Source organism: Pygocentrus nattereri, chromosome 4, assembly GCF_015220715.1.
Source record: "Pygocentrus nattereri isolate fPygNat1 chromosome 4, fPygNat1.pri, whole genome shotgun sequence".
NCBI classification, from domain to species: domain Eukaryota; kingdom Metazoa; phylum Chordata; class Actinopteri; order Characiformes; family Serrasalmidae; genus Pygocentrus; species Pygocentrus nattereri.
This window is the reverse complement of record NC_051214.1, coordinates 23277516-23293585: the sequence shown is the minus strand read 5'-3', so window position 1 is coordinate 23293585 and position 16070 is coordinate 23277516. Positions and strand designations below refer to the sequence as shown.

General features: G+C 43.1%; 1 protein-coding gene across 3 annotated transcripts in view; it reads right to left on the bottom strand.

The window, feature by feature from the left end:
• LOC108440961 (fibrillin-1-like) overlaps positions 1 to 16070 on the bottom strand; it is a 67381-nt gene that overhangs the window by 44210 nt on the left and 7101 nt on the right. For all 3 annotated transcript variants that reach the window (XM_037537519.1, XM_037537520.1, XM_037537521.1), the window contains exons 4-9: positions 15401 to 15455; positions 14413 to 14559; positions 7852 to 8025; positions 7626 to 7661; positions 5171 to 5320; positions 4881 to 5036 (exon numbers count right to left, since the gene is read on the bottom strand). In XM_037537519.1, coding sequence (XP_037393416.1) covers positions 4881 to 5036; positions 5171 to 5320; positions 7626 to 7661; positions 7852 to 8025; positions 14413 to 14559; positions 15401 to 15455 — 718 coding nt within the window. The remainder of the gene's footprint in view (positions 1 to 4880; positions 5037 to 5170; positions 5321 to 7625; positions 7662 to 7851; positions 8026 to 14412; positions 14560 to 15400; positions 15456 to 16070) is intronic.

The window sequence follows — 16070 nt, the reverse complement described above, 5'->3', positions numbered from 1 at the left end:
CATTTTGTGACACCATGTGACATTTCATATTAACTTCATAAAGGCAATCAAAACCTAACTGAGTGGTTTTAGTGAAAGTGTATAAACTGCTATTTCCTAAAACTGTGAGTCACAGACTGTCATAAATCAAGTTTGTCAGTCTGCATGTTACTTGTTGTTACAAACAAACAAACCATTGTAGTTTATTTTCTGTTGCGATGCTGTGAAGGTGAAGGAAGTAACTCTTTGGTGACACCCGTCTCTTGCATAAAAAGAAGTTTATTTGCATTTAGAGATCGAAGTCAGGATCAAGCTTTCGCGAACCAGCTTAGAGAGAAACGTGCCAAATGTTCTCTGCTCAGTCTCTTCAGGAGCAGAAATTTATACCCCTGTTGTTTTGGTCTTTAAGGTATAGTTCACATCTGGTTTCTATTATAACAGCTTCAGCTTATTCTAAAGTGAGGGGCCCACCTCTCTCCTGGGACCCCAGAGCCCCAAACTCGGGCTCCGTCAACGCACACAGAGCCTTTTCTTTTCAGCCAGGGCTCCGTTGAAACATATGGAGCCTTCTGATAGTACTTTCAGACAGCAAACAGCTACATGTATATTAGAGCCCAATATCATATCAATATCATATATAACATTTTATCAAGTCTGATACACTTCAGCATCTTTCTCTAATTTCTACATAATTCAATCTTTAAGATGTTTGGTTGGTAGTCGTGGGCTGGAAGTTAGGGAACCAGCCCTGTGACTGGAAGGTTGCCAGTTTGATCCCCTTGGCCGTGACTGAAGTGCCCTTGAGCAAGGCACCTAACCCCCAGCTGCTCCCCGGGCGCCATGGACAAGGTTGCCCACCGCTCTGGGCAAGTGTTTTCACTGCCCCCCAGTGTGTGTTCACTAGTGTGCATGTATCTGGGTGTTTCACTGCATGGATGGGTTAAATGTGGAGGTCTAATTCCTCTGTGTGCACACAGTTGGCCAATGTTTCTGAATTCTAATTCTAAATAAAGTCGTAGTGATTGATACACTACAAATATAGCAATTTTATTTATCATTAAACTATTATCCTCTCCTTGGATCACCACCTTATCGTGGTGGAGGGGTTTGCGTGCTTGAATGATCTTAGGAGCTATGTTGTCTGGAGCAAAAGCTCCTGGTAGGGTCTCCCATGGCAAACTGGTCCTAGGTGACAGGTCAGACAAAGTGTGATCCATAATAACCCCTATGAAGACACAAAAACTGGACTTGTGTACCCTGCCCGGAACAGGGTTACCGGGGCCCCACCCTGGAGCCAGGCCTGGGGGAGGGGCTCGCCAGCGAGCGTCTGGTGGCCGGGCATTTACTCATGGTGCCTGGCCGGGCCCAGCCCGAAGGAGTTACATGAGTCCCCCCTCCCATCGACCCACCACCAATGGGAGGGGCAGTAGTAGGGGTTCGGTGCGTTGTGGATCGGGCAGTGTCCGAAGGCGTGGGCCTTGGCGTTCTGATCCTCGGTTGCTGAAACTGGCTTTTGGAACTTGGAACGTTACCTCACTGGCGGGGAAGGAGCCTGAGTTGGTGCGCGAGGTTGAGAGATACCGGCTAGATATAGTCGGGCTCACCTCAACAAACAGCTTGGGCTCTGGGTCCAATCTCCTTGAGAGGGGCTGGACTTTATTCTTTTCTGGAGTTGCCCATGGTGAGAGGCGGCGGGCAGGTGTGGGCTTTCTCATAGCCCCTCGACTCGGTGCCTGTATGTTGGGGTTTTCTCCGGTGGACGAGAGGGTAGCTTCCCTACGCCTTCGGGTTGGGGAACGGGTCCTGACTGTTGTCTGTGCTTATGCACCGAACAGCAGTTCAGAGTACCCAGCCTTCTTAGAGTCCTTGGGAAGGGTGCTTGAAAGTGCTCCTCCTGGAGACTCTATTGTCCTACTGGGGGACTTCAACACTCACGTGGGCAATGACAGTGAGACCTGGAGGGGTGTGATTAGGAGGAATGGCCTCTCTGATCCGAACCCGAGTGGTGTTCAGTTTTTGGACTTCTGCGCAAACCACAGTTTGTCCATCACGAACACCATGTTTGAACACAAGGATGTCCATAAGTGCACATGGCACCAGGACACCCTAGGCCGCAGTTCAATGATTGACTTTGTAGTCGTGTCATCGGACTTGCGGCCATGTGTTTTGGACACTCGGGTAAAGAGAGGAGCTGAGCTGTCAACTGATCACCACCTGGTGGTGAGTTGGATCAGGTGGTGGGGGAAGATCCCGGTCAGACCAGGCAAGCCCAAACGTATAGTGAGGGTTTGCTGGGAATGTCTAGCAGAAGAACCTGTCAGATTGATCTTCAACTCACACCTCCGTCAGAACTTTGACCAGATATCGGGGGAGGTGGGGGACATTGACTCAGAATGGGCCATGTTCCGTTCCTCCATTGCTGAAGCGGCTGACTGTAGCTGTGGCCGTAAGGTAGTTGGTGCCTGTCGGGGTGGTAATCCTCGAACCCGGTGGTGGACACCCCAGGTGAGAGATGCCGTCAAGCTGAAGAAGGAGTCCTACCGGGCATGGTTGGCCTGTGGGACACCAGAGGCAGCTGGCAGGTATCGACAGGCCAAGCGATCTGTGGCTTCAGTTGTTGCCAAGGCAAAAACCCGTGTATGGGAGGAGTTTGGTGAGGCCTTGGAAAGTGACTTTAAGTCGGCTCCGAAAAGATTCTGGCAAACTGTCAGGCGACTCAGAAGGGGAAAGCAGTGTGCCACTAGCACTGTATATAGTGGAGATGGTGTGCTGCTGACTTCGACTGAAGACGTCATTGGGCGGTGGAAGGAATACTTTGAGGACCTTCTCAATCCCACCGACACATTCTCCAGTGAGGAGGCTGAGTCTGGGGACATGGGAATAGGCTTGTCCATTACTGAGGCCGAAGTCGCTAAGGTAGTTAAGAAGCTCCTTGGTGGCAAGGCTCCAGGGGTGGATGAGATCCGCCCTGAGTTCCTCAAGGCTCTGGATGTTGTGGGGCTGTCTTGGCTGACACGCCTTTTCAACATTGCGTGGACATCGGGGGCGGTGCCACTGGATTGGCAGACTGGGGTGGTGGTGCCTCTTTTTAAAAAAGGGGACCGGAGGGTGTGTTCCAACTACAGGGGAATCACACTCCTCAGCCTCCCTGGCAAGGTCTATGCAGGGGTACTGGAGAAGAGAGTCCGGCTTATAGTCGAACCTCGGATCCAGGAGGAACAGTGCGGGTTCCGCCCTGGTCGTGGAACAATGGACCAACTCTTCACCCTCTCCAGGATTCTGGAGGGATCATGGGAGTTTGCCCAACCAGTCCACATGTGCTTTGTGGATCTGGAGAAGGCATTCGACTGTGTTCCCCGGGGTATTCTGTGGGAGGTGCTTCGGGAGTACGGGGTACATGGCTCTTTGCTACGAGCCATTCAGGCCCTGTACAAACAAAGCTGGAGTTTGGTTCGCATAGCCAGCAGTAAGTCAGACTCGTTCCCAGTGAGAGTTGGACTCCGTCAGGGCTGCCCTTTGTCACCGATTCTATTCATAATTTTTATGGATAGAATTTCTAGGCACAGCCAAGGGATGGAGGGTGTCCGGTTTGGTGACCTCAGGGTCACATCGCTGCTGTTTGCAGATGATGTGGTCCTATTGGGGACATCAGGCCACGAACTTCAGCTTTCGCTGGATCGGTTTGCAGCCGAGTGTGAAGCGGCTGGGATGAGAATCAGTACCTCTAAATCCGAGACCATGGTTCTCAGGCAGAAAAGGGTGGAGAGCCCTCTCTGGGTCGGGGATGGGCTCTTGCCTCAAGTGGAGGAGTTCAAGTATCTCGGGGTCTTGTTCACGAGTGATGGTACAAGGGAGCGGGAGATTGACAGGCGGATTGGTGCTGGGTCAGCAGTGATGAGGCTCTTTACCGGTCTGTTGTGGTAAAGAAAGAGCTGAGCCATAAGGCAAGGCTCTCGATTTACCGGTCGATCTACGTTCCCACCCTCACCTATGTTCATGAGCTTTGGGTAATGACCGAAAGAATAAGATCGCGAATACAAGCGGCTGAAATGAGTTTCCTCCGCAGGGTGTCTGGACTCTCCCTTAGAGATAGGGTGAGAAGTTCAGTCATCCGGGAGGGACTCGGAGTAGAGCCGCTGCTTCTTCACGTCGAGAGGAGCCAGCTGAGGTGGTTCGGGCATCTGGATAGGATGCCTCCTGGACGCCTCCCTCGAGCGAGTCCACCTGGGAGGAGACCCCGGGGAAGACCCAGGACACGCTGGCGTGACTATATCGCCCAGCTGGCCTGGGAGCGCCTCGGAATCCCCCTTGGAGAGCTGGTGGAAGTGGCTGGGGAAAGGGAGGTCTGGGCTTCATTGCTTAGGATGCTGCCCCCGCAACCCGAACCCCGGAGAAGCGGAAGATAATGGATGGATGGATGGATGGATTAAACTATTATAACATAGATTCAAATTTTTAAAATTTCATTAGGGACTACTTTGCCTCACAATGCTTTGCATGCATCTCTCCATCAAGAATAGACTTAACGATTTACTATATTTCAGATATCAGGCAGCAAATCAAAACAATTTCATGAAATAACTTTCTGTGAGGGAGTTTTTGGAGAGGCCTGGTTCCTGTCACCACCACTAGGAAAAATTCTGAGTCAATACTTTTCTCTAGAGGGGAGCATCTCACACCAAACCATGCTGAATGACTGTGTTTACATCTTAAACATTGAATCATGCAGACACTGTAAACATTACACTTTAACGTGGTTGCCTAATAGCAGAATTGTGTAATTGTACAATGACAGACTTGGACAAAGACCATCTGACAGATCATTTTAGGTAACAGCTGTTATAAAATCTCACAAAGACGTCATCCTCAAGACAGGCAGCGTAAGATTTTTAATTTCTCACCTCTCTGGCACAGTTCCTCTACAGGGAGAGCTCTGATACATCCACATGTGCCATCCATGCTGTCATCACATGCCCCATATGTTCTGCAGGTATTATAGGACCAAGCATACTGCTCCTCACATCTGCACACATACTCAGGCCCGTCTGACGTGCACACTGTAACACAGAGTAGACTAAATAAATAAACCAGCTAATGAACAAAAATATACATTTTTTATTCTACCAGATCAGATATCACATCACGCAAAACCATTTAAGGTACTTCATGTGTACATAAACAGGCTGGTTACCAGTGGTGATGGTCATCTCTGTGATGTTTACACCGCTGTCCAGTGTGACAGGGACACTGAAGTTCATGAGCATTTTCTTTAAGTCAGGAATCATCAGGTTGTCAGATACACTAATGTCAATATCAACGATGTACTCAGAAGGTGGCCCTCCTGGAGAGAACACAGAAGGTTTTAGTTGAATTTAGTGCACTAACATCTGGCTTAAATATTAATGCTATATGCTTCAAATCAGAATGTGTTTTTCTTCTATACAGTGTTTATTTATGAGTGTAATGCAGTGTGTGTGTGTGTGTGTGTGTGTATACAACGATCTGGCATAACATTATGACCACCTCCTTGTTTCTACGCTCATTGTCCATTTTATCAGCTCCACTTACTATATAGGTGCACTTTGTACTCCAGCACCACTGCCGGGTTTGATCCACTCATACCAGCGCAACACACACTAACACACCATCACCACATCAGTGTTACTGCAGTGCTGAGAATGATCCACCACCCAAATAGTACCTGCTCTGTGAGGGTCCATGGGGGTCCTGACCACTGAAGAACAGGGTAAAATGGGGCTAACAAAGTATCAGAGAAACAGATGGACTACAGTCTGTAACTGTAGAACTACAAAGTGCAGCTATACAGTAAGTGGAGCTGATAAAATGGACAATGAGCAGAGAAACAAGGAGGTGCTCATAATGTTATGCCTGATAACATGCCGGTGTACACCCGTTGAGTGCCCTCAACAAATATGGGCACCCCTGGTAAACATGAGCAACACAATCTATATTACTGATTCTTTTGAGCTTTCATTCAATACATTAACAATATCACAAAAACCTTTTTTGAAGTACAATCTTATCATCTGATCAGAAAATGAATATTTTTTTCTCAAATCTCTGTGTGCCACAATTGTCAGCAACCATTCATTTAATACTTTGTGCAGCTTCCCTTTGAAAAGGGATGCTTAATGAGACTGGAAAACACATGGCAAAGGCTCTGAGACTGTTCCTCTATACAGAACCTCTCAAGATCCTTCAGATTCTGTGGTGAACACTGGACTTTCCTCTTCAGCTCATCCCACAGGCTTTCTATGGGATTAAGGTCAGGGGTCTGGGGTGGCCTTGGCAAAATCTTAATTCCGTGGTCAGTGATCCATTTTTATGTTGATTTTGAGGTGAGCTTTGGCTCATTGTCCTGCTGGAAGAATCAAACTATGGCCCAGTTTAAGCTTCCTGGCTGAAGAAGTCAGGTTCTTTGGAAGAAAAACACCCCACAGTAACACAGATCCACCACTATACATCACAGTGGGGATGAGGTACTTGGCTATCTATGTGTCCATGTCAAGCTCCCTTCTTGAGTTTTGGTCTCATTTTAAAGTTTCAGTAGAGTTTGGCAAACTGTAGGTGCTTGGGTCCCTTAAGAGTGGAGCCCTCCTTTTGGCAATGACGCACACTCCCCCTCCTAAACAAATTGTGGTTGTATAGGTGGTGTTTAATTGCAGTTTGCTTTGACCTGAAAAACTAACTAATGTCAGCAGTTTACCATCTGTGGTCTTTGGTGATCCTTTGCCCACTCGTATCATCCTCCTCACGGCGCATATAGTCAGCACAGACATTCGAGATTCTAAACTCTCCAGTTGTTTTAAGTTTCTTAATTATTGACCTGAGAGTGAAAAATTCACATTTTCTACTGTTTAGCTCTTTTCCTGTAGCCACGTTCTTATTTGTGCAGCTCAACAATCTTTTATCATACATCACTGCCGTTTTCCCTGGTCTTTTTTCAGACTAATGGATGACTGTGGGAATTTGGACTGTGTTTTACCTAATAAATATTCGCTAGTGAAACTGAAAGTCATGGCTGGCCATTTAAATGTTTCTAATCACTCAGGTGAACTTAAACGCATGTATTATGAATGGGAATAGACTTCAGTTAGATTTCACTTTTAAAAATGTCTAGGGGCACACATGTAAGAACATTTCATGACAAGATAGATTTTTTTCTTTCAATAATTAAACACCTTAAATAAAGTTTAGATTTTTACTAATATTTTAAATGAAACATCAAAAAAAGGCTAAGTCCTTATGAATATTTTTACAGCTGATTTCATTTATGATTATCAGGGGTGCCAAAACCCTCATGAATATACCACACACACACACACACACACACACACACACACACCATTATGTAACTCTAAATAGATTTTGTGATTATATTTGTTTTCTGAAAGCAGATTTTCATTTAATAAAGTCAAACGACCTGAAAAATACACTACATGAAGGCAGTAGACAAAACATTCATATAAAATCAATCACATCTTTTCTGTCAAAAAATGTTATGACACTGTGTGGTTCACTCTTCCCGTATCTTAACCTCTTAATCATATACTGAGTCAGAACTGGAGTCACTGAATGGGTCATGATAAGCAAACATCTATGGTAGATGCACACAAAAAAGCTACCTGTTGGTGGTGCAGTAGGTGTTGGACATGTAGCATCTAGAGTCAGAAAGAGGAGAAAGATTCAGGAAAGTTTATTAATTCTAATAATTACAATGAATGAAACAAGACTAATGGAAACTTTTGTAATTCATTTTTGTGTGTAATGGTGCATTACTTGGCCACTCTGTCTACTTTGACTGATGCTATTTATGTAAAATATGCAGCTTCCAGTAAAGTTTGGGCATACTCATCAGCTCTGAGATGGGTTGGCAGAACTGTCCATCACTGGGAATGCCACTGATGCATCCGCACGTGGCATTGATGATGTCATCACAGGGCCCATATGCTGTGCACATGTCACACGGCCAGAAATACTGATCCTCACACTTGCACTGGTATCCAGTATCATTGGAATGGCACACTGTGAAATTATGAAAACACATTCAAACAAATTACAGGTCAAGGTCAATTTCTTTTAATGTTTAAAATTCAAAAACAGAAATGCTTTTCTACTGGAAGTTTGACGTGAGTTCTGGTGTTAAGGATCTAATAACCAAAGCCAAAAATCTAGCTTAGCATTAATCTACATGCTGCGATATTGTTCAGTAAGCTTTGCCCCTTTGTAAAGTGTAATTACTGAACTGAGGCAAATCACTAATGGTGTGCGGTGCGGGGTTCCGGTTATGGCGTTGGGCTAGGTGGTCGCATGGCGGAGCTCTCCCGACCGAAAGTGTAAAATCTAATAGTTGGACAATAACAGAATATTTCTCTCAGCGCAAATATTCAGACACTCCTGTGTTTACGTCGATTTGCAACTAATATGCCGCCAAATAAGCCTCCTAAACCACCGAAATCGACCACAAAGTCGGACGCTCCTTCCAGCCCAGCACGACTAGCATCAGGTGCGCAGGCCAGTAGCGACTTAGCTAACTCCAGCCAAATTATCGCTGCTATCGAGGCTATGAAGGAAGATTTTGTGTCGAGATTTGATGCCCTCCTTGGCGCCATTCAAGGAATACAAGGCGAGCTGAAAGAATTATCAGGACGCACGACAGTAGCCGAGGAAAGAATTAGCAGTAATGAAGACGAAATCACGTCCCTACGAGCTCAGTCTCATATAATGAAAACGACATTGGAGGAGCTGACGCGGAAAGTGGATGATTTGGAAAAACGGGCTCGTCGCTCGAATCTTAGACTGGTCGGCCTCCCTGAAGGAAAGGAAGGGACTGATATGTGTGCTTTTCTTGAGAACATGATCCCCGAAGTGCTTGGTGAGTTCCCAAAACCATTACTTATCGAAAGGGCTCATCGAATAGGCAGTGTGCAGATGCAGTCTGACAACGGCCGACTCCCCGTGCGTCCGAGAGTGATTATAATGAAGTTTTTAAACTACGCTGATAAGGAACGAGTCATGAGAGCTGCGAGGCATGCGGGCGAGATAAAACACGACGGGGTGAAGCTTCTGTTTTTTCCTGACATCTCTACTAGCCTGCGCAAACGGAGGCAGGTCTTTGATCCGGTGAAGAAACAGTTGGCCGCCCTCTCGTACCCGACACTGCGCTTCGGTGTCAATCACCCTCCAGGGAAGACGACACAAGTTCGATAATGCATCGGAGGCAGAGAAGTTCGTCCGGTGGCTGATGGACACTGAGCGAGCTGGCACTGGTGAAGTGGCTGAATCAAGCATAGAGTAATCCCTCCTTTTCTTTTTGCTAACTGTGGCCAGTTAAGGTAACAACAAAATGGACGGTGAAAGCATTGCAAAGTAAGCAAGTATCCAACTAAAAATGTTTTAAAGTTTGTTTGCACTTTTGGTGGGGCTCCACGGAGCTCAACAGGTATGCTGTTCCTCACTGTATTTTGTGTAAGGGTGGACCAGTTAACCTCCATAACCAGGCTCCACTATGGAGTCATTGAGAATCTTATATGTGGGAGGGTTGTGTGTATTTCATTTGGGGAAATGCACAGGTTCATGTTTCTCAGGTTTATAGGCACAGTTTATTGTTTGGTATGTTTTTGCTTTTCTTATCACATCTCCCCTGGGCTCATTAGTTACTTTAGCAATAGGCCCACTGCTTTCATATGTACAACATTTCAACATGTCTTCTGAATTACAATTTACCTCCTGGAATGTAAGAGGTTTAAATAAGCTTGTCAAGTTAAAACAAGTCATGAGTAGGATTAAACATCCAGGCTAAGATAGTGTTTCTCCAAGAGACACACTTGACCCCTGATGATGTAATTAGAGTTAGAAGACGATGGCCTGGCCATGTCTTTTCTGCTTCATTTAGCCCACACTCACGTAGGGTAATAACTCTGATTCATAAGTCTGTGCCTTTTCAACTTATTAATGTGGCTGAAGATAAATTTGGTAGATATATTATCGTTCAGTGTGAAATCCTGTCACAAAAATTAAACCTAGTCAACTTATATGGCCCCAATGATGATAACCCTTCATTTTTCAGACACTTATTCTTAACCTTGGCTGATTTACCTGGTAGTTATATTATAGGTGGGGATTTCAATTGTGTTCTCCAACCTAAAAAGGACCGATCTACAGGGATTGATACCTCTCATAATCAGACCAGGAAGGAGTTATTTTATTTTATTAAATAATTCAATTTGATTGACATATGGAGAAAAGCCCACCCTGATAAGTCAACATTTTCTTGCTATTCGAGTACCTGTCAGACCTTTTCTAGAATAGATTTTTTTTAGTCTCTGCCAATTTGACATCTATTATTTCAGACAGTTGGTATGATAGTATAGTAATATCGGATCACGCCTCTGTTTCATTTAATTTAAATGTACCCAAAGCTTTTCGTAGGCCCACTAGATGGCGCCTTCAATCATTCTGGCTGAAGGATCCAGACTTTTTGCATTGTATTGGGGTGCAAATTGATTGTTACTTTGAAATGAATACTCATCAAACGTCGGCTGCTGTACGCTGGGATGCCTTTAAAGCATTCTTGAGAGGTCAGATGATAAGCTATACTAGCTTTAAACACAAAAGTTGGAAGAAAGAGATGGAGCAATTAGAAGAAAAGATTAAAAACATTCAAACAGATTATCTTAAAAACCCCTCTGAGGCATTATTTAAAGAACTGAATGAAAATAGAGCTAAGTATAATGTACTGTCAATAAACAAGGCAACCAAAAGCCTAATGAAATTGAAACAATCTTACTATGAGCAAGGTGAAAAAGCCAGTAAGCTGTTAGCCTGGCGTATTAAGCAGTTGGAAACTGAGAGGACAATCAATACAATTACAACTGAAGAGGGTTTAGAAACTAATGACCCACAGGAAATTAACAGAACTTTCAAAACATTTTACGAAGAACTATATCACACAGACTGCTCATCTACAACTTAGATTCGTTAAGTTTTGCAACTCTGGATAACGATTCTGTAAAATCCCTAGATTTGGATCTAACTGCTGAGGATCTATCCCTGGCCATTTCCAGCATAAAGGGAGGAAAAAGTCCTGGACCTGATGGAATACCCATTGAAATATATAAAGTATTTAAGGATAAACTAATACCTCCTCTATTAGATACGTATAATCTTTGGTTAACGGCTCTCTCCCTCCATCTCTTAACATGGCAGAGATCTCACTCTTGTTAAAACCAGGAAAACCATCTTCCCTGTGTACATCATACAGGCCAATCTCACTTCTTAACAATGATCTTAAAATTCTCTGTAAAGTGTTGGCTAGACGGCTTGAAACATTCTTGCCACAGATGGTCCACTCTGACCAGAACGGTTTTGTTCAAGGAAGACAAGGCTTTCATAATATACGAAGAGTGCTCAACATAATCTATGAAAAATCTGGTTGTCATGACACCGCCATTCTGTCTCTAGATGCCGAGAAGGCTTTTGATAGGGTGTCGTGGCAATACCTATTTGAGGTTATGCAAAGATATGGTATTAAAGGAACATTTCTTAGTTGGATTAAACTAATATATGCTGATCCACAGGCCATGGTTTTAACCAATGGACTGACTTCCCAGCCTTTTCATCTGCTACGGGGCACAAGACAAGGCTGTCCTTTATCGCCATTGCTATTTACTCTAGCTATTGAACCACTGGCTATGGCAATTCGTAAAGATCCAAAAGTAGAGGGCATAAAGATTGGAGATGTAGATCATCGTATAGCACTTTACGCTGATGATATCCTTTTATTTTGTTCTAATTTGAAATATACATTACCCACTCTACTAGAACTGATTAAGCTATTTGGGTCCTTTGCAGGGTATAAGATTAATGATACTAAATCAGCAATTATGTTCATGAATGAAAATGAGGCACAAAATCCTCCAATACAAAGTCCTTTTCTGATTTCCCCAAAAGGCTTCACTTATCTGGGCATTAAGATTTCTCCATACGTTGATAAGATTGTTCCCGACAATTATAACCCTATGGTAGAAAAGGTAACTCAGCTTGTGACCAGATGGACAAAACTCCCTGTCTCTTTGATAGGACAAGTGAATGTTCTTAAGATGTCAATATTACCTAAGTTTTTATACCTCTTTCAATCAATCCCACTTGCACCACCATCATCTTTTTTTCCCTCATTACGCAAGCTTTTTTCTAATTTCATATGGAACAATAGGCGCCCCAGGCTCAGGTTATCACTTCTATATCTACCGTATGATAGAGGTGGACTACGGCTCCCAAATCTTGAGTGGTATTATTGGGCAGCTCAAATCAGGGCAGGGATGTTTTATTTTGAAAATCACATCAAATCAAAATCCCCCCAAATTTATATATGTACTCTGCCAGTAAGAACATACTAACTAGCAAAACAAAAAATCCTTACCTTAAAAATACCATTTCAGTATGGTTTAAAGTTTGTGCACATTTAGCTGAGCCTCCACAAACATTATCACAATTTTCCCCCATTTATGGCAATAATGCCTTTCAACCTGGTAGGTCTGACGCAGGATTTAAATTCTGGGCATCTCTAGGTATAGCTACGGTAGCTGACCTATACGATGATAGATCTGTCTTCATGTCATTTGAAGGACAATCTAAGTACACAATCCCTTCCAAACACTTCTTTAAATATTTACAACTGAGAAGCTTCATCCTAAGTTGCCAAGGTTGTAGCTTACAACTACCCCCTCTTTCTACTTTAGAAGAAATTATTCTCAATTCCTTACACTCCAGAGGACAGGTCTCTTTATTGTATAACCTCCTTGTCAGTAAATCCTCAGAATCATCACATAATATCCTTCAGGCTTGGAAAGCAGACTTACAGGAGGACATCACAGAGGAAGACTGGTCTGAAGCATATATTTTAGCTCAGTCACAAACCATAAATACAAATTCAAAATTACTACAATACAAATGGTTGAATAGACTATACATAACTCGAGCCAAGCTACATGATTTAATCCCAATATTCCAGACACTTGTTTTAAATGTAAAGCCGACAAAGGGTCTTTATTTCACTGTATGTGGGAGTGTCCACATTCCTTGTCATTTTGGAAGAAAGTGTTAAAGGTTGCTTGCCGGATCATCAAGGAAGAGGTGCCCCTTAAACCAAAACTATGCCTACTACACATCTATCCAGAAGACTTTTCCCCCTCTAAGGATATACAACATTTGCTGAATATCTGTTTTTTGGAGGCTAAGCGCTGCTTGGCCAAGGAATGGAAAACAGAGTTGTCCTGTGTTTTGGCGCAGTGGTTGAAAGGAATGTGCTTTTATTTTGCTTTGGAGAGAATTAGTTATACCACAAAAGGCAAGCTAGACAAGTTTTGGAGGATTTGGTACATATTTTGTGACTTTCTTGAAAATAATAATATTAAAGTGGAAGGCTGGGATACTGTTGGAATTTGAATTTGAAATGAGCCACCCCCCCCCTATTTTATTTTATTTTATTCTACTCTAATTTATTATTACTATTATTGTCATTTATTATTATTATTATTATTATTATTGTCATCATTGCTATTATTATTATTATTATTATTGTTTTTATTATATTTAATCTGTGTAGGTATGTATTTTCCTTTTATATTATTTCAGCTTGTGCCTTGGGTATGGGGTTGTAGTGTGTTTGTATAAAGAAGAAAACCTTAATAAAGAAATGTTTAAAAAAAAAATTTAAAAACGGTGTGCGGTGCACACAAGCCAGGAATCCTCAGCTTATTACCATTAAATACATTAGAACTGGCCACTTTCCACAAAATATAGTAATTGCTCATAATTGTAGATAAACAAATGAATTAATTTGTTAATGAAATAACAAATCTAACAAGAAAGAGGATGCAGTTGTGTGGCACATGCGTTTCCAATGAATGATGACTAAAAACTGCTCTATGTCACGGTTGGCTCCTCCCACTACTCCATGTGCTTTTTCTGTTTACTTTCTGATCGTCCACATGCCCCTTTGTTTTCATCTTCCACCTGCATTTGTTTTTTGTCTAGTCCGGCCCCTTGTTTCGTGACTCCACCCCTGATTATTTCCACCTGGTCTTTGTTGTTTATTGGATGTTTGTATGTTTGTTCGGTGTTTCTGTGTTTATCATGTCTACACCCCGATCTGTTTGCGTTGGCTCTATGACCCTGGACTGTTTCGACCACGACCCTGAATTTGCCCATATTAAAAGTCACTTATCTCAGAACGTGCGTCTGCCTCCTCACCCCCGTTACACTCTACTATAGATCTGGTTCATTTAGACAAAATATATTAAGTAGTAATATATGGTAAGTAATATAATATAGTAAGTTATGCTATTTTTGTGCTATAATTGTGTTCATTTTGTTTCCATTGCTTTATCTTTGGTGTATGTGTGAGCTCACCTGTTGATATCTCTACAGTAGAGATTGTTGTGATGTTGTCTATTTGAAGACTGAATAGATCCAGGGATGATTTGAGCAGCTGTATTAAAATCACCTCCGAAACATTCACCTCCACAACCACAATGTATTCCTGTGCAGCAGTGCTGGCTGGATAAAGAGTGAAGCTGTAATTATTCTTCAAATTTCAGACATTTAGCATTAATTTTTGCTTCTATTTTTATTACTGTACAGTAAAAAACAACATTGGTTGTGTTAATTGGTAACATTTTATATGAAACTTGCTGCTTAGCACTTACATAACCATGCAATATTTTGAGCAAAAGATTTTGTTTAGTAATAAAACAATGTCATTTTACTATTATCAGTCCTTAGCACTGATTTATTTGAGGTCATGACGGTTTATGTCACATTTTGTTAAATGTACTCTAGTTTAGTCATCATGACATGAAAAATTGTGGCATCTGTCTTAACAGTTACATATGATGGTAACATCCATCCATCCATCCATTTTCTAATGCCGCTTCTCCGTCAGGGTCGCGGGGGGGTGCTGGAGCCTATCCCAGCAGTCTTCGGGCGAAAGGCACGATACACCCTGGTCGCCAGTCCATCGCAGGGCAGACAGACAGACACAGACAGTCACTCACACCTAGGGGCAATTTAGCATGTCCAATTGGCCTGACTGCATGTCTTTGGACTGTGGGAGGAAACCGGAGAACCAGGAGGAAACCCACGCAGACACGGGGAGAACATGCAAACTCCACACAGAGAGGACCCTGGTCGCCCGGCCGGGGAATCGAACCCAGGCCCTCCTTGCTGTGAGGCGACAGCACTACCCACCACGCCACCGTGCCGCCCATGATAGTAACATGACACTGTCATATTATTGAATGACAGCCTTACAAACAGTTTTTCAGAAAAAAGAAAGTAATCTGAAACTAAAGTCTTCAGGTATTTAATCATTTAAACAGTGTTTTGAACAGAAACTTACTGTCTCGTTTGTCCCTGAAGTGGTTCAACTTTCCTTGTTCATCTTCGTACTTTACCTGGAGATTAAACATTTGGACAGCTTATTATAATAATGCAGTAAATTTTAATATAGGCCATTTTTTCATTTCATTTTTCACTGCACAAAGTAACAGGACATTTAGCACCAGTCATCAGTCCAGTATCAAAGGTTTCATGTCTTTTATCCAGTTTTATGGTTTTGGTGTCTGCTCAAGATTGGTGCCAACAGTGATGAGGGGCAGAATTTCAAGCTAGGCGAGCACACTGGTCACCTTTGATAGCTCAGTTGGTAGATTGGAGGACTGTAGATGGTACAAATGGCCATCCTTAGGTCTTGGGTCAAATCTGGCTTGAAGGACATTGTTTTAGCAAGTTATCAAAGAGATATGAGGGAAATCTGACAGCTGATTATATTTTTTTGTCAGCAAGAAACAGAGGACCTCCCTCACTGGGAATCTAACTTGGCCGCAGTGGTGAAAGCGCTGAATCCTAGCCACTAGACCACCAGGGACCAAAATCAGAAAATATTTTGACAAAAAACGAATGCAGCTCTAATGATGTCTCCTTGCTGAAGGGCCTATCGTCCAAAGCAATTCCGAAAAGTTTAATGCAGGGGCAAGGAGTCATGTGTCTAGGGATTTTTTATTCAAAAC